Here is a 19,072-nt window from a genome sequence, read left to right as displayed (position 1 = left end):
TCTCACTGCGTAACAACACCCTTCGGCACAATCGACCCTCATATGACTGTAATTGACTGGAAACCTGTGAAATTTCTGCCTTTTCCAATCAAATTGCCATTGACAAAGATTACCTAAAATAACTAAGGCTGAATCTCATTAGTTACAAAGGTCAATTTCAATGATTGCATGGAATATAGAAGTGAATATAGAAGTGAATATAGAAGTGTAATATAGAAGTGTAATATAGAGGTGAATATAGATGTGTAATATAGAGGTGAATATAGAAGTGTAATATAGAGTTGAATATAGAAGTGTATTTCAATAAAAATGAAGGGTACTTTTACATTATTTATGTGTTTTATATTATAATAGTACTGTTTGTATTACAAAACAAATAGTGAGAGTGAGATAGAGAGAAAGTGAGGGGGTTTCATGTTTGTTGCCATAGAAAGAGAAAGAAAGAGAGAGAGAGAGAGAGAGAGAGAGAGAGAGAGAGAGAGAGAGAGAGAGAGAGAGAGAGAGAGAGAGAGAGAGAGACCGACCTCCTTTCTGGCTCCATGTTACATGACTTCTTTGTTAATGAAAAGACTGACTATGCATTATAATTATTGCAATGAAAGTAAAAGAAATGATTGTTTAACCTTTGGCATATCCACATGGCCACACACACGATAAAGACGTTTTCTGTTGATGTTGTTGTTATTTTTGTCATGAGAGCTACCTCGTTCGTCTTTCAACACAAGACTAAAACGTTTTTAAAAGTTCAGGTTTCAAAATCGAACAACCATTGGAGGAACAGCGAAAGCAAGAGAGCGCAGGACACCGCGGGTCCCAGTTCTCCATCCAAAGACATTTAATTAAGCTGAGGATGGAGATCAGACACACACGTCTATTACAACCACGTCCGATATCCGCTACTTATAAAACTATTACTGCGCACTGAGGCGCTGCGCCTGTGGGCGACAGGAGAGACGGCGCCTTGAGTAAATTAGGCATAACACACATCAGTAACATTTTAGGGATATCAGACTTTCTAAGTTGAATGAAGGAGCAGAAAAACTCCTGAGGTAACTTTTCAATAAACGTTTAATTAATTCCTCGTTATAGAACAAGGAGTGACACCGGTCTGGCAAAAATAAATAAGACAAAACAAACAAAATGTATCTATGCATGTCCCAAATAATTCAAGCGTATTAGTTATAGTCGTGTTACGTAGCCTATGTTTAGTAGAAACGTTTGCAATAATAGCGCCATATTTCATGCAAGGTTTCATGAGCTCAACAGGTAGTATGTGTCCGGGCCCCCGTGTAAGGTTCTGGTGTGACTACTGGACCTCACGGTGGTTCTGGCGTCCTGCCCTTCTGTGAGGGACCGAACTCATGTTCGCCCTTTCCTGCAGGACTGCCTAACCAAGTTGTAAAGCCAGGAAAAAATACTAACGCTAAATACTCTTATTTATTTACTTTTATAATTATTTATTGTTCTGGAATATATTCTTTAGTCAGTTTAGCATTTTTCCAAAGGAAAAAATATGTATTAATCCTAGAAGGCCTTCTTTTTAAGCATGTTATTGCTAACCCCTGATAATATATACGACAGCTGAAAGTGCAATTAGTATTTTCACGATATCTGATTCGGGAGTTAGTTTATTGTCACTGATGTAAATCACAGAGCACCGTGTTAAAGCGGCTTATTTTGCTCTTTTATTGACTGCTCTGTGCTTCCTGGCAGACGAGATTCTGTCTGATAAAACTTTTTTCCCAGACATGGACACTGAGTGGACATGACTTACATTTGGTCTTCACTTGATTGTCCCGTCGTTCATCCCTAAATTATTAGCCTAACTGGATTGATATTTGTATTTGGGCTAATTGAGGCATATATATATTACTAAATGATTACTAAATTTATCTTCGATTTTAAGGGGCTGCACGGTATAAAATGTATTTTAATTTAGTATAACTATTTAAATGATCGAAAGAGTCCGCACTATTTATTGATTACACTTTTTTGCAAAACGTTTAATAAATAGCTTATTTAGGTCAAACTGTTCTAATTATGGAAAGTTAAGTCTGAAATTTCTAATAAATAAATAAATGAACCTGAATAGTAGATGATTATCCAGCCTAAATCTTGTGACAGCTGCCTACTTCTGTGATGATAATGCATTTAGGCTGTGACTGTCGTATTATTGTGTAGCCTTTTATTTCTAGAATTACAAATAGATGAATGTTTCTTGGTTTTCACTTGTCATATACATTTGCCATTCAGCCAGTGATTTCCTGCACATAAAACGCCTGGTGTGAGATAAGACATTGTATGTGTGAAGAGCGCCACCCAGCGGAGGACGAGAGAGGCGGACCCGCTGTAATCCCGATATGAATGTAGTAACCGTTGTCTTTAACACTGTTCAGCCTTCACTGTTTTATTAAACACACATTAAGCGAATCGCATGCTCGTGCAATTAAACTAACAATAATCGGTTATTCCTAGTTACATCGTTAAATTTACGACATAAACTTTTTAAAAATCAAATCTCATAATATAGTGGCTAAATATACTATTACCTAACATGACACAACATGTAAAACATGAAGTGGATATGCAGACTGACCAAATAACTTTATTGGTGATGCATGCGTGTTGTAGCTACAATATCAAACACCTCCATTTCAGATTACTAACAAGCTCAAACTCGCTTGCAGTTTTCTATACGGTCTATAGGCAATAATACAACAAGTTTATAAGCCATAGTGTCCGTACTGACTCAAAAACTGAATTTACAGGGAAGTTCAAGAGATCCAAGATATCTTCGACAACAAAGATCGTAATGTGATGTTCACAAGCTGTTTTACCGTTGACAGAATTAGACAGGCGGTATAATGAAAGTTTGAGTCCCTGCCACACTCGGGTGTATCCTTCATGTGGAGACACACACCTGTCTGCTCGGGTCACACCACTCAAACCAAAGTGCGCAGGACACGCAGGACTATAAACTCACCTGGGAAGAACTGCCCGTTTGTTAAGTCCAGTACTTGAAAAATAAGTATCAGAACGGCCACGTAGTAGTTCCTTTTGTCCATCCCTGCGGTGACTATTTGACATGCTCGTCCGTGTGTGAGACTGGGAGATGAAGCTGCCCGTATCCTCGCACTGGTGTCGGCGTGTCCAGTGTGACTGTTCGCCTCCACTTCACACTCATTGATAAGGCAGGAGTTCACCAAAGAGTGGTGCACATCATCCACACCAGGCTCCAACATCCCCCGGGTCCTTACACCTGCCTCTCCGCCGAAAACCTCTCAACTGCAGCCTATGCGTCCCTAACGCTTTAATTTGCCACAGTGCGAGGTGGGGAGCGAGTGTGAGGTAATGCTCCCCCCTCACTGTGTGCGGGTGTGCGTCCGCTAGCTTGTGCGCACCAGCAGCTTTCTATTCCCGCGGTCTCCCAGTGCGCAAAACTCATTCAGCTTAAATCCGAGTGGTGGAAGAGTGGACGATCCGATACGTTAACGTGTCTTTGTTCTCTGCACAGCTGTTACTTGAAAATTATCTTGACAGTGTGGACAAGCAAAAATACAACCTCTTAGACGCACACGAAGGCATGAGTGCTGTGCTGATTGCATCTGAAATGTGTGTAATTTATAAAAGTAGGTATTTGCAGGTTGTTTTGTTAGCAACGTCTGCGTTCGTGTAGTGGGCCAATTATATGCAGAAACTAAAGAGACATTATCACTGCTTCAATCACCGTCTGCGGTCCACTATACTGAATATCAAAATGCACATGGTGTAAAAATAATAAATATCAGTGTATAGATCAGACAGTAAATCAGACAGTAGATCATACAGTAAATGTGTGTGTGTGTGTGTGAGTGAGAGAGAGAGAGAGAGAAAGAAAGAAAGAAAGAAAGAAAGAAAGAACATTGATAATCTATGTAAGAGAACTTCCCTGAGTGAGCATATTTCAGTTTCAATGTTTTATGGTCTGCTCAAATTTATGAGTTCATTATGTAGTGATGTGGAAATCAATGCCCTATTAATACAGGAAGGTGCCCCTTCATCGTGCCCTGTGCAGTTGCACTCAAACTTTGAGCAGTCAGTGAGACTTCATCATATACAGCAATCCATCTACCCAAATGATGGTTATCTCATTCTCATTTGAGACAGATGAAAACTCTGTGTCTGATGTCTTTGACATGTGCATTCAAAGGAAGTTGCAAATTCCAAATGGATGCACAGAAAGTCACCGATGAATGCCACGTACCATAGGAGACCTACAGGTCTATAGTATCAAGTGATTCTTATAAATAGTATCAATAGAAAACATCAGAGGTGGACATTCCAGGTACAGAAAGTAAAACTCCTTCCCAGGATTTTATTCAAGCTTGCTGGATTTTCTAATTAGTGCAATCCAGGTAAAATCAGTGGAATCAACACAATCCAGGAAGCCTGAGCAAAATCGTGGTGACGACTTTTACTTTCTGAACCTGGAATGTGTGTGTGTGTGTGTAATGCATAATAATGTATATCTTCCCAGGACTGCGCACGTCTGAACAGAGAGAAAGATTAAAATTGTAGTGAAGTACACAAAGTTTCCAGAGAAACAGGATGTTGTGGACAGAGGTCCTTCATCAGCTGTGCAAGCAAAGTGCTTCTGTGTGCTTCAGCTTTGTGTGCTTCACAATCTCTCTCCCTCTCTCTTTATCTCCTTCTATCTCTCTTTCTTCTCTCTCTCTCTCTATTATATTTATATATATCTTCCCAGGGCTGCGCTGATCTCGGGTGTTGTTCCTGGAATTTACTGGAGCCAGTCTCCCTGTTTGAGGGTCAAAGCCCCTAGTGCCCTGATTATCACAGGAATCACTGTAGCCCTCATCTATTCAAATTCTTCTTTCAGCCCTTGGTGTAGATATAGCAGCATTCAAAACTTCAGACAACAGACAGTGGTCCTTCATCAGCTGAGCATGTGAGGTTTGAGTTTGCCATCATAGATGGTATAGAACCTCTATCTGAAATTCCCTGTTTCTTGATGGTATAGAACCTCTATCTGAAATTCCCTGTTTCTTGATGGTATAGAACCTCTATCTGTAATTCCCTGTTTCTTGAAACCTTGTGTTCCATAAGGCAGTTTTTGCTGGCTCTACATTGTTTACTACAGTACACTGCAGGTAAGTTTGTATATATATTAGGGGTGGGACGCGATTAAAAAAATTAATCGAATTAATTGGAAGCTTTGTAATTAATTAATCGAAATTAATCGCATTTTAATCGCATTTCAGTATTTAACATGAGAAATATTAATTTAAGTTTGAATGATGAATGAATCAATGAACATAATCAAACTTCAACATCTTGTTTATTTTTCCACCAGTCTACTACACAGACCAATCTATGAGTGCAGAAAACAGTTCAGAACATTGGAAATTCTGACCAAAAATGTTGTTTAATTTTGGGAGTTTTGCTCAGGATATTGGAAGAATTGAAGTAAATCAGAAGATGTTTTTTAATACCATTTTAGATGGTATACTTTTCTTAAATTTCCCAGGCCTCTGCCACAGGCATCTCCATAGTGCCTAGAAGTGGTCTTCTGCATGCTCAAAGCAAATGACTGGATCTTCCATTCATCATCTATAATATGAGCTGTCACACCAAGATCATTCTTGTTGCTAACAGAGGTCCAGTGATCCCCAGTCAGAGCCACATTTGTGGCGCTCTTCACAATAATCTGTTTTACTTGAGTAATAACCTGTTTTTTTCCCCTCGTTCTTACGTACGAGGTTAAGAAGTACTTGGTGCTAAGAACGTTTTGGGAAACTCACCCCTGGACGGTAGTTCATAACTTGCATCAGTTGACGCAATGTGCAGCGCTTCTTGTAAGTCTTTATCTTCGACCACTGAGAGCGAACAACACAAATAATATGACGCGTCATGTATAAACGCGTGCGGAGTCGCGCGCTACGGTCACTCGCGAAAGTTTAATCCAGTCTTAATAGTCCAATGAAGGTACTTTAAAAACCAGGACATTTCCTCACTTTAAAAAAAACCCGGGACGACCGGGACAGGATGTGAAATGCGGACGTTTAGGTCACCCTATCGTACTAGGAATACATTTAGCAGCTAAGTTATCATTACTGACCTGCGCGTTAAGCTGGGCGTACACTGTGCGATTTTTGGCCCATTTTCAGCCGATTTTCACTCGTTTCGGCTCAATCGCGTGTCGTGCATCGTATAGTTTACACAGGTAAACGAGGAGCGATTCATACCTCACGACCAACTCCCGATCAGAAATCGCAGCGTCGCAAGAATATCAAACATGTTTGAAATTCAAATCGCTCCTCGTGAGAGTATCGCACTGTTGAAGCAGCTCCACGAGCCGACTCTCCGCAACGAGTTAGTCGTACAGTTTGAGCTGGAGCTGAGTACACGATTTAAAATATCGCACAGTGTACGCCCAGCTTTAGCTGCAACATGTTTTGCGTTGAGGTGGTAACGAAGGGTGGAAGTGCTCCTGTGATAAGCGAACTCTTCCTACATAAAGTGTAAATAACACTATTTTTGTTTGAACTTCCATTTGGAAGTTTCTTATATTTAAATTTCCCATCCACCAGCGTAGCCTCTTCAGTCATCTGCATCATGCTCATCTTATCGTGCGTTTATATAATCTGTACGCCTGGAACTCGTGCACTGAGAAACATTCCACGATGCAAAAGTGTATCGTGCGTTAAAATGCGTTAATTTTTTTAGTGCGTTAATTTTCCTGTAATTAATTAATCGAAATTAACGCGTTAACGCGTTAAAGTCCCACCACTAATATATATATATATTAGGGGTGGGACACGATTAAAAAAATTAATCGAATTAATCGGAAGCTTTGTAATTAATTAATTGAAATTAATCGCATTTTAATCGCATTTCAGTATTTAACATGAGAAATATTAATTTAAGTTTGAATGATGAAGGAATCAATGAACATAATCATAAACTTCAACATCTTGTTTATTTTTCCACCATTTTGGGAGTTTTGCTCAGGATATTGGAAGAATTGAAGTAAATCAGAAGATGTTTTTTAATACCATTTTAGATGGTATATTTTTCTTTAATTTCCCAGGCCTCTGCCACAGGCATCTCCATCGTATTGGGAAACTCACCCCTGGACGGCAGTTTGTAACTTGCATCAGTTGACGCAATGTGCAGCACTTCTTGTAAGTCTTTATCTTCGATCACAGAGAGCGAACAACACAAATAATGTGACGCGTCATGTATAAACGTGTGCGGAGTCGCGCGCTACGGTCACTCGTGAAAGTTTAATCCAGTCTTAATGGTCCAATGAAGGTAATTTAAAAACCAGGACATTTCCTCACTTAAAAAAACCCTGGACAGGATGTGAAACACGGACATGTCCCGGGAAATACGGACGTTTGGTCACCCTATCGTACTAGGAATACATTTAGCAGCTAAGTTATCATTACTGACCTGCGCGTTAGCACCAACGTGTTTTGCGTTGAGGTGGTAACGAAGGGTGGAAGTGCTCCTGTGATAAGCGAACTCCTTCCTACATAAAGTGCAAATAACACTTTTTGTGTTTGTACTTCCATCTGGAAGTTTCTTATATTAAATTTCCCATCCACCAGCGTAGCCTCTTCAGTCATCTCCATCATGCTCATCTTATTGTGCGTCCATATAATCTGTATGTCTGGAACTCGTGCACTGAGAATCATTCCACGATGCAAAAGTGTCTCATGCGTTAAAATGCGTTAATTTTTTTAATGCGTTAATTTCGATTAATTAATTACAGTACAATTAACGCACTAAAAAAGTTAACGCATTTTAACGCGTTAAAGTCCCACCACTATATATATATATATATATAGGTACACCTTGCTAGTACCGGGTTGGACCCCCTTTTGCCTTCAGAACTGCTTTAATCCTTTGTGGCACAGATTCAACAAGGTACTGCAAACATTCCTCAGAGAGTCTGGTCCATATTGACATGATAGTATCACACAGTTGCTGCAGAATTGTCAGCTGCACATCCATGATGTGAATCCAACCACATCCCAAAGGTGCTCTAGTGGATTGAGATCTAGAGGCCATTTGAGTACAGTGAACTCATTGTTGTGTTCAAGAAACCAGATCATTCGCACTTTATGACATGGTGCGTTATCCTACTGGAGGTAGCTATCAGAAGATAGTACACTGTGGTCAAAAAGGGATGGACATGGTCAGCAACAATACTCAGGTAGTGGCGTTGACATGACACTCACTTAGTACTAATGGGCCCAAAGTGTACCAGGAAAATATCCCCCACACCAATGTACCACCACCAGCCTGAACTGTTGATACAAGGCAGGATGGATCTATGCTTTCATGTTGTTGACGCCAAATTCTGACCCCACCATCCGAATGTCGCAGCAGAAATCGAGACTCATCAGACCAGGCAACGTTTTTCCAATCTTCTATTGTCCAATTTTGGTGAGCCTGTGCGAATTGTAGCCTCAGTTTCCTGTTCTTAGTTGACAGGAGTGGCACCCGGTGTGTCTTCTACTGCTGTAGCCCATCCACCTCTAGGTTTGATGTGTTGTGCATTCAGAGATGCTCTTCTGCATGCCTCAGTTGTAACGACTGGTTATTTGAGTTACTGTTGCCGTTCTATCAGCTCGAACCAGTCTGGCCATTCTCCTCTGACCTCTGGCATCAACAAGGCATTTGCGCACAGAACTGCCGCTCACTGGATAATTTTTATTTTTCTGACCATTCTCTGTAAACCCTAGAGATGGTTGTGCATGAAAATCCCAGTAGATCAGCAGTTTATGAAATACTCAGACCAGCCCGTCTGGCACCAACAACCATGTCATGTTCAAAGTCACTTAAATCACCTTTCTTCCCCATTCTGATGCTGGGTTTGAACTGCAGCAGATCATCTTGGTCATGTCTACATGCCTAAATGCATTATGTTTTTGCCATGTGATTGGCTGATTAACACTTACTTCAAATGTCTAAAGGATTAAGAGACAAAAAAAGTTATTTGTTATTATAATGAACCCAATATTTAATGATATTTCATCTTTCTCAAATGCATCAGTGCACTTTGCTTTATAATGCAATGTCTTCACTGAATTATCTTTACTCGGCCTTTTGACTGATGTAGGAGAATTTGCTATAAAGCTGTTGATATTGGCAGGTGTGTGTTCTTCCGTCCACTGTCTCAGAGTGACTGGTGCTCTTCTCCTTGTAGGTACAGGCCGGTTTGCCACATGTTTCTGTGTTAATTAATACCAAAACAGTCCACTTTGCTCACACCAAGCAATTCAGACCCATGTAAACTGCTTTGTGAAATTGTATTCCATTTGTCTCTAAAGACTTTTGTATGTCTCCTGCCATTTGGTTTGGATTCTTAAAAAGCTCTCAGACATGTGTTCTGGCATTTCTTTCTGTTATTATTCTTCATCTTTCACTAGGTCAAGTCTTCATGCATCCGTGTTTCTTCCGTTTCTGGATTATGGCCTTCTGGTATCCCAGAATGCTTTGATATCTTTTTATATCCTTCACCAGCTCTATGAAACGTTAGTAATACTTTTCTGAGCTTTTCCGACAGCTGTTTGCCTGAGCACATCTTTGTTGCTTTCATCAAACTGCTTGAGACTTTTGAAAATTCAAGCTACCTGCAGGGTTTCTCGCAAGCCTAATCTAACACACCTGAAGACACTTATCAAGCAGTGGCTCAGACAAGTTTACACTCTCTTTCAATACAGATACTTGTAATATTTATCTAAGGGTATGCAAACTTTTGAGCTTGCTATTAAATATAAATGGCCTGAGCTTATATGTGCATATACTAAAAACATATTAATTACATTATTAATCGATTGCATATAATTACTTAATTGTATATGTGTGAGAAACAGAGAGAAAGTCTGTGTGTGTGTGTGTGTGTGTGTGTGTGTGTGTGTGTGTGTGTTTGTGTGTGTGTGTGTGTGTGTGTCTATAACTTTAGATTTCAGGTTACTCCCTCCCACAGATCAAATTGGACAATTCGACTCATCACTCTGCATGACATCAAATCAAATCAAATCAAAGTTTATTTGTATAGCGCTTTTCACAACACATGTTGTCACAAAGCGCTTTACAGGATTTAAAAGGTTAACAATACTATGGGTTCAGAACCCTAATGAGCAAGCCAAAGGCGACAGTGGCGAGGAAAAACTCCCTATGATGGTGGGGATTAGGAAGAAACCTCGGGAGAACCAAGACTCAAAAGGGAACCCATCCTCCATTGGGCGGCCCGTTAACACACAAATTACACAAAATACAGACAAATACACAAGTCACACACAAATCACACAATCAGACTAAGTAAAGGTAAAAATGAAAGTTCTGGGTTTTGATATTGTCACTGTAAATGTCTGTTGATGAACGCCAGGCTTTCATTCCATGTCGGAGCAGCGATGCTGGTATTGTAGGCTCCGACTGCAATGTGACCTCGGAGAAAAGATACGAGATGTAGTAACTATGTAACAGATTAATCAAAGGCCAAACTAAACAGATGAGTCTTTAATCGAGTTTTAAACATTGAGACTGTGTCTGAGTCCCGAATAGAGGCAGGAAGATTATTCCACAATTGTGGAGCTTTAAAAGAAAAGGCTCTTCCACCTGCTGTGATCTTTTTGATCCTAGGAACAGTTAATAACCCTGCGTCCTGTGAGCGAAGTGAATGCGCTGGGTTATATTGTTCAATAAGTTCACTAAGATAGTCTGGAGCTAAGCCATGCAGCGTTTTATATGTTAATAAAAGTATTTTATAGTCAATATGGAATCTAATTGGCAGCCAGTGTAATGACGATAGTACGGGACTAATGTGATCAAACTTTTTAGTTTTTGTTAAAACTCGTGCTGCTGCGTTCTGAACCAGCTGGAGTTTGTTTATCGATTTACCAGAGCATCCAGCTAGGAGACTGTTGCAATAATCTAAACGAGAGGATATGAATGCATGGATTAGTTTTTCTGCATCACTAATATGTAATATGTTTCTAATTTTGGCATTGTTGCGCAAGTGAAAGAATGCTACCCTAGTTATATTATTAATATGTGTATCGAACGAGAGATCTGGGTCTATTGTGACGCCCAAGTTCTTTACCTCTGCGCTGGGGGTTATAGTAAAAGAATGTAGATTCAATGCTACATTATGTATCTTGTCTCTCGCAGCCCTAGACCCAACTATTATTAATTCTGTTTTATCGGGATTTAGTGCTAGAAAGTTACACGCCATCCAATGTTTTATCTCTTCTACACATTTCTCAATCTTACTGTTTGCGCCTAATCATGAGCTTATTTCCTGGTGAAAGTGTGCTGAAGCAGAGGTCTGTGGAGGGAGTCCTGTGTCTTCCTCACATGCACATATGTTCAACATCAAGCCCCCATGTTTTAATGGCATCTTTGGGATAAAATCAGGGCCGTCGTATTCACTCAAGAACGCAGAAAACACTACCTTGACGCTTTGGGACCAAAGCTTTCATTTTCCTTTTTCCTTTCACATTTTGGGCATGTTGCTCCTATGAAACAGACATACCATAATAGCTATGTATTATTATTATTATTATATTATTTTATTACGGCAACAGAGTAGCAGCGACCGGACAGTTGTTAGCAAGCGCTAACACAACAAAACAACAAAAACAACAAAATAACGGTGCCGATACATACAACTGACAACAGACAGACGGTTAAGGACAACATCACCCAAAAATGAAAAAAAAAACTTAGCCATTCGCTAAGTAGAACTTACTTCCCTACCCAGCTAAGTAGAACTTACTTCCCTACCGACCAAACCATTGAGACTGTGTCTGTTAACCATGGCAGATATAGGAATAACAGGACGATATGTTTTAAAAATCTAATTAAAATTAAATTAAATAATCAACATGAAATTAGATCATTACAACCCAGCACGTTCACTTCGCTCGCAGGACGCAGGGTTATTAACTGTTCCTAGGATCAAAAAGATCACAGCAGGTGGAAGAGCCTTTTCTTTTAAAGCTCCACAATTGTGGAATAATCTTCCTGCCTCTATTCGGGACTCAGACACAGTCTCAATGTTTAAAACTCGATTAAAGACTCATCTGTTTAGTTTGGCCTTTGATTAATCTGTTACATATTTACCACATCACACATCTTTCTTCTCTGAGGTTCACTTGGGGAGTAACACTGCAGTTGGAGTCTACAATACCAATATCATTGCTCCGACACGGAATGAAAACCTGGTGTTCATCACAAGACATTTACATTAACAATATCAACACCCAGAACTTTCATTCTAGTTACCTTATACTTATCTGAACTTGTGTATTCATCTGTATAATTTGTCTTTGTGTAATTTGTGTGTTAACGGGCCGCCTAATGGAGGATGGGTTTCCTTTTGAGTCTTGGTCCTCCCGAGGTTTCTTCCTATTCCCCACCATCATAGGAAGTTTTTCCTTGCCACTGTCGCCTTTGGCTTGCTCATTAGGGATTTGGACCCATAGTATTGTTAACCTTGTAAATCCTGTAAAGCGCTTTGTGACGTGTTGTGAAAAGCGCTATACAAATATATTTGATTTTATTTGATTATTGTACATTCCATTAGAAACCTGATGAATGTCTACATTGCATTAATAGCTTAGATGTTATATTGTCTTTTTTAATTTTGAATTTAAAATTCCTGTGTAGTTTTTTACCAAGATTGTAAACAGAAGACCATCCACAAAGACAACAAATATTTGGTAAAACAATGAAACATATTCTTGCAACTGATCTCAGTACAGACACTGAGGCCTTTTCCTGCAGTTTCTCCTCCCCACCAGCATATAGTGTAGTGAATGTGGTGCTGTAGCTATAGGACAATATATAAACCAGGCAAATAAACCAATGGCTTTATTGAACATCAAGTCATTAAGGTTTCTTTAAGCAACTGAGAGATGGGTGGGCAATAAATATCTTGTGAATCAAGACACCCATGAATGTTGAATGACCTTCCAAGATATATTCATCCCTGATCTGGAATTTAAGGCACAACACAAGCTTAGACTGCAAAGATCTGAGAATTAACGACCTTCAAGAACCATTTTTAGAACCAATTAAAGAAGCAGTAAGCTGCTTCATACTGTTGGCTTGAGATTGTGCTACCAGATGCAACAAAATATAACAAGATTTTTAGTACCAAAAACTAGCCTAGAAACAAAAGCTCAATTTCCTCTTTCCGCAAATCTTTCATATTTCATTAAATAAATATTATCCAAAAATAAATGATACTAGCAGTTGTTGGGGATGGATTACTGTACACAGATATCTATAAGTAGGATCACAGTGAAAAAGTGTGATTTTGGTTCTGTACACCAATACTATGAGGTTATAGTAACGCAGGGTTTTTGGAGGCTGGATGCACGTACATTTATTTATTAACCAAACTAACAGACTTACACAGACATGACACCAAGAACAACCAAACAATATTAACCATATAAACCAATAACACCAACAGAAAACACCAACACATTGAACTGGGGAGACACATAATAGCTAAAGAAAAACAGACATGAATAAACAACTAGAGACTGAAATCACAATCATGTACTTACAACCACAAATGAAGCAAATGACAAAGCATAGGGCTTACACAGACTAAACCAAGAACCAACACAAAACAGGACTTAAATACACAGACTAAACCAAGAACCAACACAATACAGGACTTAAATACACAGACTAAACCAAGAACCAACACAACACAGGACTTAAATACACAGACTAAACCAAGAACCAACACAACACAGGACTTAAATACACAGACTAAACCAAGAACCAACACAAAACAGGACTTAAATACACAGACTAAACCAAGAACCAACACAACACAGGACTTAAATACACAGACTAAACCAAGAACCAACACAATACAGGACTTAAATACACAGACTAAACCAAGAACCAACACAATACAGGACTTAAATACACAGACTAAACCAAGACTCAAACAAGACACACCGGACAACAATGACGAGGGGGCAGAGCACAAGGGTGGAGTGTGAAGTCAGAAACAACTGGAAACCCAAACCAAAAACCAAAAGGAAATCCAAACAAATAATAATTTAGTCAAAGAGTAATTTAGTCTGCTAGTGCAGGCCAAACATCAAGCTTGGTAATAATCAGTAAAGAACCAAACGGTACAGACTAAAAATGCAGGTGAACGTCGCCTCTAACAGAGCAGGAAAGATCACGGCGGTTCATGACTGAGGAACACTTTAAACAGGACCACTGCAGCACATGGGTGTGGATGTCTTACAGAATCCCATAAAGAAGAGAACATGCCAAGAAGACTACAGAGGGTGTACCAGATATGAACCTGTGGCAAGCCTCAGAAACAGAAAAGACAGAAAAAGGTCTTTCGGACAGATGAGATGAAGATTCGTCTGTTCAAGTGTGAATGTAGAGAGTGCTGATGACAAAAAGAATCTGCTAACAATCCAAAGCACAGCACCTGCCCTGAGGAACATGGTTGAATAGGGATGCATGTCTGACAGCAGAAGTGCTGCACTTGAATCATGATGAAACTGCCGACTGCAATAGTTTTGAAGTGTAAAGAAACATATAGTCACACCAGTACACAGTGCAGTGTTTAACACTGTAACAGGCCACTGTGATAACACTACTAAGGATTTGCAGGGCAATGAAGTAGAATGTTTTAAATCAAATTCCAAACAGTGAATAATAAGCAAAAGCCCCTGCAAACACCAGCAGGAACTGCAAAAGGCATCAAGACAGGTTTACCAGAGAAGACACCTGTCACGGTGTGCAGGGCACCCAGCAGGAGAGACACACCCACACACACACACACACACACACACACACACACACACATACACATACACACACACACACACACACACACACACACACCTCCAGTGCTGCGCATTCCTCTGCTCCTTAAGCCGCTCTGATGCTGATTTACTTCAATGTTTTGTTTGTTGGTTTATTTTGATTTTAGTCAGTGACATACTGAATGATATCTTTTTAAGTTTTAGATCACAGATAGATTTTATTTTAGCCCTGTGTTAATTTACCCAATAACCAAAATTTACCTCATCCATACATATCACTGTAATATCTTTTCTGTCTAAATAAAAACCCATAGAGCCAATTCTTGATACATTGGCTTTTTCATAGTAGACTCCTGATCACATTAACATTATCATGGACAACACATGTATGCAGAGCCTTATAATGTCAGCCTAGGGTTCTTTTGGTTCACTGGTTAGATGATTTTACAGCATGCCCTAGCAATGACCTTCTTAGGAAGGACCCACTCCAAAGAAAAGTAGAAATGCCATTCAGTATCTGCTGTCTGCCTGAATGTGAACTGGTGGAAGCTTATAAATCCTTAAAATTTTCCTCTTAAGAGTTTCAAAAAATGTCTTATGTGGTGCTCTGAAATCTCTTCTGATTGGCCAATATTACATCTATCAAGTTATAGTGTACCATATTTCACATACTGCAAAAAATTTCCCTTATGAATGTCATGCAACCAAAATTTGGTGTTCTTTTTTCACTATACACAAGTGATTGGAACTGTTATATCCCACTGAGTGAAATGACCAGAATCCAATTACCCAATAACCATTTTTAGGTACCCACCTAAAAAATGTGTTATTATGTGTATTATCTGTTTAATAAAGCTATGATATAAATAATATAATTAAGTAATAGCATGTATTATTGCAACTTGGACGCAGATCACATTTTTGGAACCATTCAAGCAAAAATTTGTTCCAAATGTGACTTGAATCAACAATTTTGACAATATTACATTTACATGGCATGTCTTGCAATGCACTCAAGCAAAGAACTCTCCATGGTGCACCGTGAGTATGCAGAAGACAGCGTAAAACTTTTGAGTGCATGAGAACACCTGTGACCATGGCAGCATACTGGGAGGGAAACATAACAGCTGGGATTTGAGCAGAATTTTCAGCTAGAACATTCAGGTAAAATCACTGGCTGCACTTGTCTGTGTGGAATTTGACTTCATCTTGGTTATTGATTCAAATCACATTTCAGTTTAATATAATCACCTTGTTTATATACTAGCCTAGTAAGAAAAAAACTGAGCAGTCATATCAATTTTCATTTTCATCCACAACACAACTAAAATCTCCTTTGGAACTTCATTTTGATTCCCAACACATACAGTGAGGCACTCCAGAAATTTTTTCTTCACTTTCATTAAATACACCAAAGCAGCACAACAGGAAATTGTAGTCTAACAGCTCAGACTTGAGCTGTGAGAGAATGATTGGAGCACAGACGTAGGCTGAAGGTCAGGTCCAGAGGATATTGGGGATACAGGGGGCTCACTGATTCTTTCTGGAAGGAGCGTTCAATCAGCTGTCCCTCACCGCGGCCTCAGGATAACAGAGATAACGCTTTATTTATTTTTCATTCTGACAGGTTAAGGTTAGGCGACCAAAGCCCTCTCATTTTAGGCATTGCGTCCTGGAGACGATGGATATTTAAGCCTGATTTATGACCAGTGTGCTCTGTACTGTGTACAAAATTGCTCAATGCCAACTTATTAACAACTGGTACAAAGAGTGCAATGTGAATATATTTTTATTTATTTTTCATATTTTGTATCATTTTATATTATTTATCCAATTACCAAATCACATATGTGACAGATCAGATGCCATCTGAACATAAGGTCCCTTTTCATCATGAACACAGAGGATGTTTAACCATCCATAAATCAGGCATTTATCGTATTATAATTGCGGAGGTCGGTGGAAATATCTGATGTAAAAGTTAACACTGCTCCAACTCCTCTTCCAATTAAATGTTATGTGTTGTCAAGGTTAGAATGTACACAAACAGCCTTAACGTCGGGTGGAAAGATTAATTAAATCAAACTGTATAATGAATCATATTCTTTGCTATTAGAGAAACAACTATGGAAAACTGTTTGGTGGGACATCATAAGGCTGTGGAGCCTGTGGTTCCTGAATAAACTCCCTATTGAGGCTGCTATGAGATTTGACATAGAACCTTCTGGCTCTCTCACAGGACTTCTCTTTCAATTAAAAGAAACGTCTCTCCCGGGAGCTTTTTAATGAGATGACTAATGTGAGTAATATCAGCTTCCTTGGCACTGGGTAGGAGCCTCACTGGCCTTCTGATGCCAATGTGTGCTAGCTATAGTCGTCTCAGAGACCCCCTGCTGTTTGACAACTGCAAGGATGAAGCCCCAAGCAAGCATAAGACATCTTTTCTTTCTGATGTAGTGCACTTCAGTGATATATCAAGACTACATCTCGAGTTAGCTGAGAATGAAACTGATGAAGTTGATCGGAGTTGATCTGAAGTAAACCAATCATCTCTGAGATCAATGACATTCATATTGTTGCTCCTTTTGTGATACTTAGCATTGATATTGAAAGCCATTATGAGACAATGAAATAAAAAGTATCTAAGGAGAAAGAAGACTGGAACTTCAACTTACAGGCCACTTTATTAGGTTAAAAATAACGGCGTTAGGTAACTGCGTCATTTTGTCAGTAACGGGATAATATAATTAATTACTTTTCTTGTCGTTACAACGCCGTTGACGTTACTGGTCATCAAAAGCGGTGCGTTACCATATATTGATATGCTAACAGTAATCTGAGCGGACCCCTGACCAGGCTAGTGAGGAGTAACAGATCTCGATAGGTCTCAGTAAGCGATTGGCTAAGGCAGTGTTATGGTAGCCAATCAGAGCCAGTGTTTTTACACGCGCGCCGAAGCACTCCAGTGACACGACACAAACGGAGAAGAGGCAGAAATGGCGAGTCAGGAGCAAGCCAAAGAAAAGTTAGCATTTTCAAGGTGGTGATATAACCATTAATTAAGAAAATACTTGAAGTTCCTGAATGTCTACCAGACTGGGTATTTGATTTATTTAATTAAGAATAGAGGTTTAATTGTTAAGTTCACTTCTGTTGTGAACAAACCAGTTGTCTCAGGTTGGGAGAATTTAATTTAATTTGATAGATGTAAATGCACTTTATATAGTGTAACTGTTTACTTTTGCTTCTTTTTTTTTCAAAGATTTGGGATTTTAAAGGATTTTATCCTGCACTGGTCTGTTGATGTGCAATAAATGTCAAAAGTTAAACACCTTTATGATCTACTCATTTCAACTGACTGTGAAAACTGCTTTTTCAAAAAAATCCTTATTCATTGGCATATAACTTTTTTTTTACTATAATGCAAATAGTTACTTTCCCTGGTTACTTATATTATAGAGTAATTCAGTTACTAACTCAGTTACTTTTTTGAACAAGTAGTGAGTAACTATAACTAATTACTTTTTTTAAAGTAACGTTCCCAACACTGTTAGGTACACCTTGCTACTACCAGGTTGGACCCCATTTTGCCTTCAGTACTGCCTTAATCCTTCGTGGCATAGATTCAACTAAGTACTGGAAACATTCCTCAGAGAGTCTAGTCTAGTCTAGTTCATGAATCTCCTGTTCCACCACATCCCAAAGGTAATCCCTAATAAAGTGGCCAGTGAGTGTATATGGGGGGTTGACATATTTGGCAAATAAAAAAGTAAAAAAATAAATAAAAAAAAACTCAAATGTAAGTCATGGAAATCACTGGGTTATATTCCATCAACTCTTATATTTCCAAATATATATGTGTCTTGTAGATTTTTCCTTGAATTGTACATTTATTCACTAGTTTACTGTCTTAGTAACTAAATTTGTCATATGGTGTGACATGAATGTTGTGAATTAAATTAAAAAGGGATATAATGTAATAATGTAAGTCAATTATCCTGATTCTTTATCATTACTATTTAAAAGTATACCATTTCTCATGTGCAAATATATTACCTTTTGTATTAATTTGCTTCAGCAACACTCATAAGACTGTTACTCATAATCTTTCAGTATATTTAAAATTAATTTGTGAGTATCTTGTTATAAAAGTACCAAAATTCATGTAAATATTGCTGACACTATTCCCCATTAGCCACATTGTTGAGTTTATGATTAATTATCTAAAAACCTGAATTTTTTTC

At 38.8% G+C, this 19,072-nt stretch overlaps 1 protein-coding gene across 23 annotated transcripts in view; it reads right to left on the bottom strand.

Annotated features, from left to right (window-relative positions):
- The window catches only part of ptprt (protein tyrosine phosphatase receptor type T), a 326,972-nt gene that overhangs the window by 306,477 nt on the left and 1,423 nt on the right, over positions 1–19,072 (bottom strand). For 21 of the 23 annotated variants that reach the window (XM_077013772.1, XM_077013775.1, XM_077013776.1 and 18 more), the window contains exon 1: positions 2,984–3,476. The exons of 1 other annotated variant lie outside the window; for it this stretch is intronic. In XM_077013772.1, coding sequence (XP_076869887.1) covers positions 2,984–3,242 — 259 coding nt within the window. In that variant the 5' untranslated portion in view covers positions 3,243–3,476. Of the gene's footprint in view, positions 1–2,983; positions 3,477–19,072 lie in introns of those variants that run through there. One more of the 23 variants, XM_077013782.1, reaches the window with a different exon arrangement.

The sequence above is a fragment of the Brachyhypopomus gauderio genome, chromosome 8, assembly GCF_052324685.1.
Source record: "Brachyhypopomus gauderio isolate BG-103 chromosome 8, BGAUD_0.2, whole genome shotgun sequence".
Taxonomy (NCBI): Eukaryota; Metazoa; Chordata; class Actinopteri; order Gymnotiformes; family Hypopomidae; genus Brachyhypopomus; species Brachyhypopomus gauderio.
This window is presented reverse-complemented; position numbering and strand designations above follow the sequence as displayed.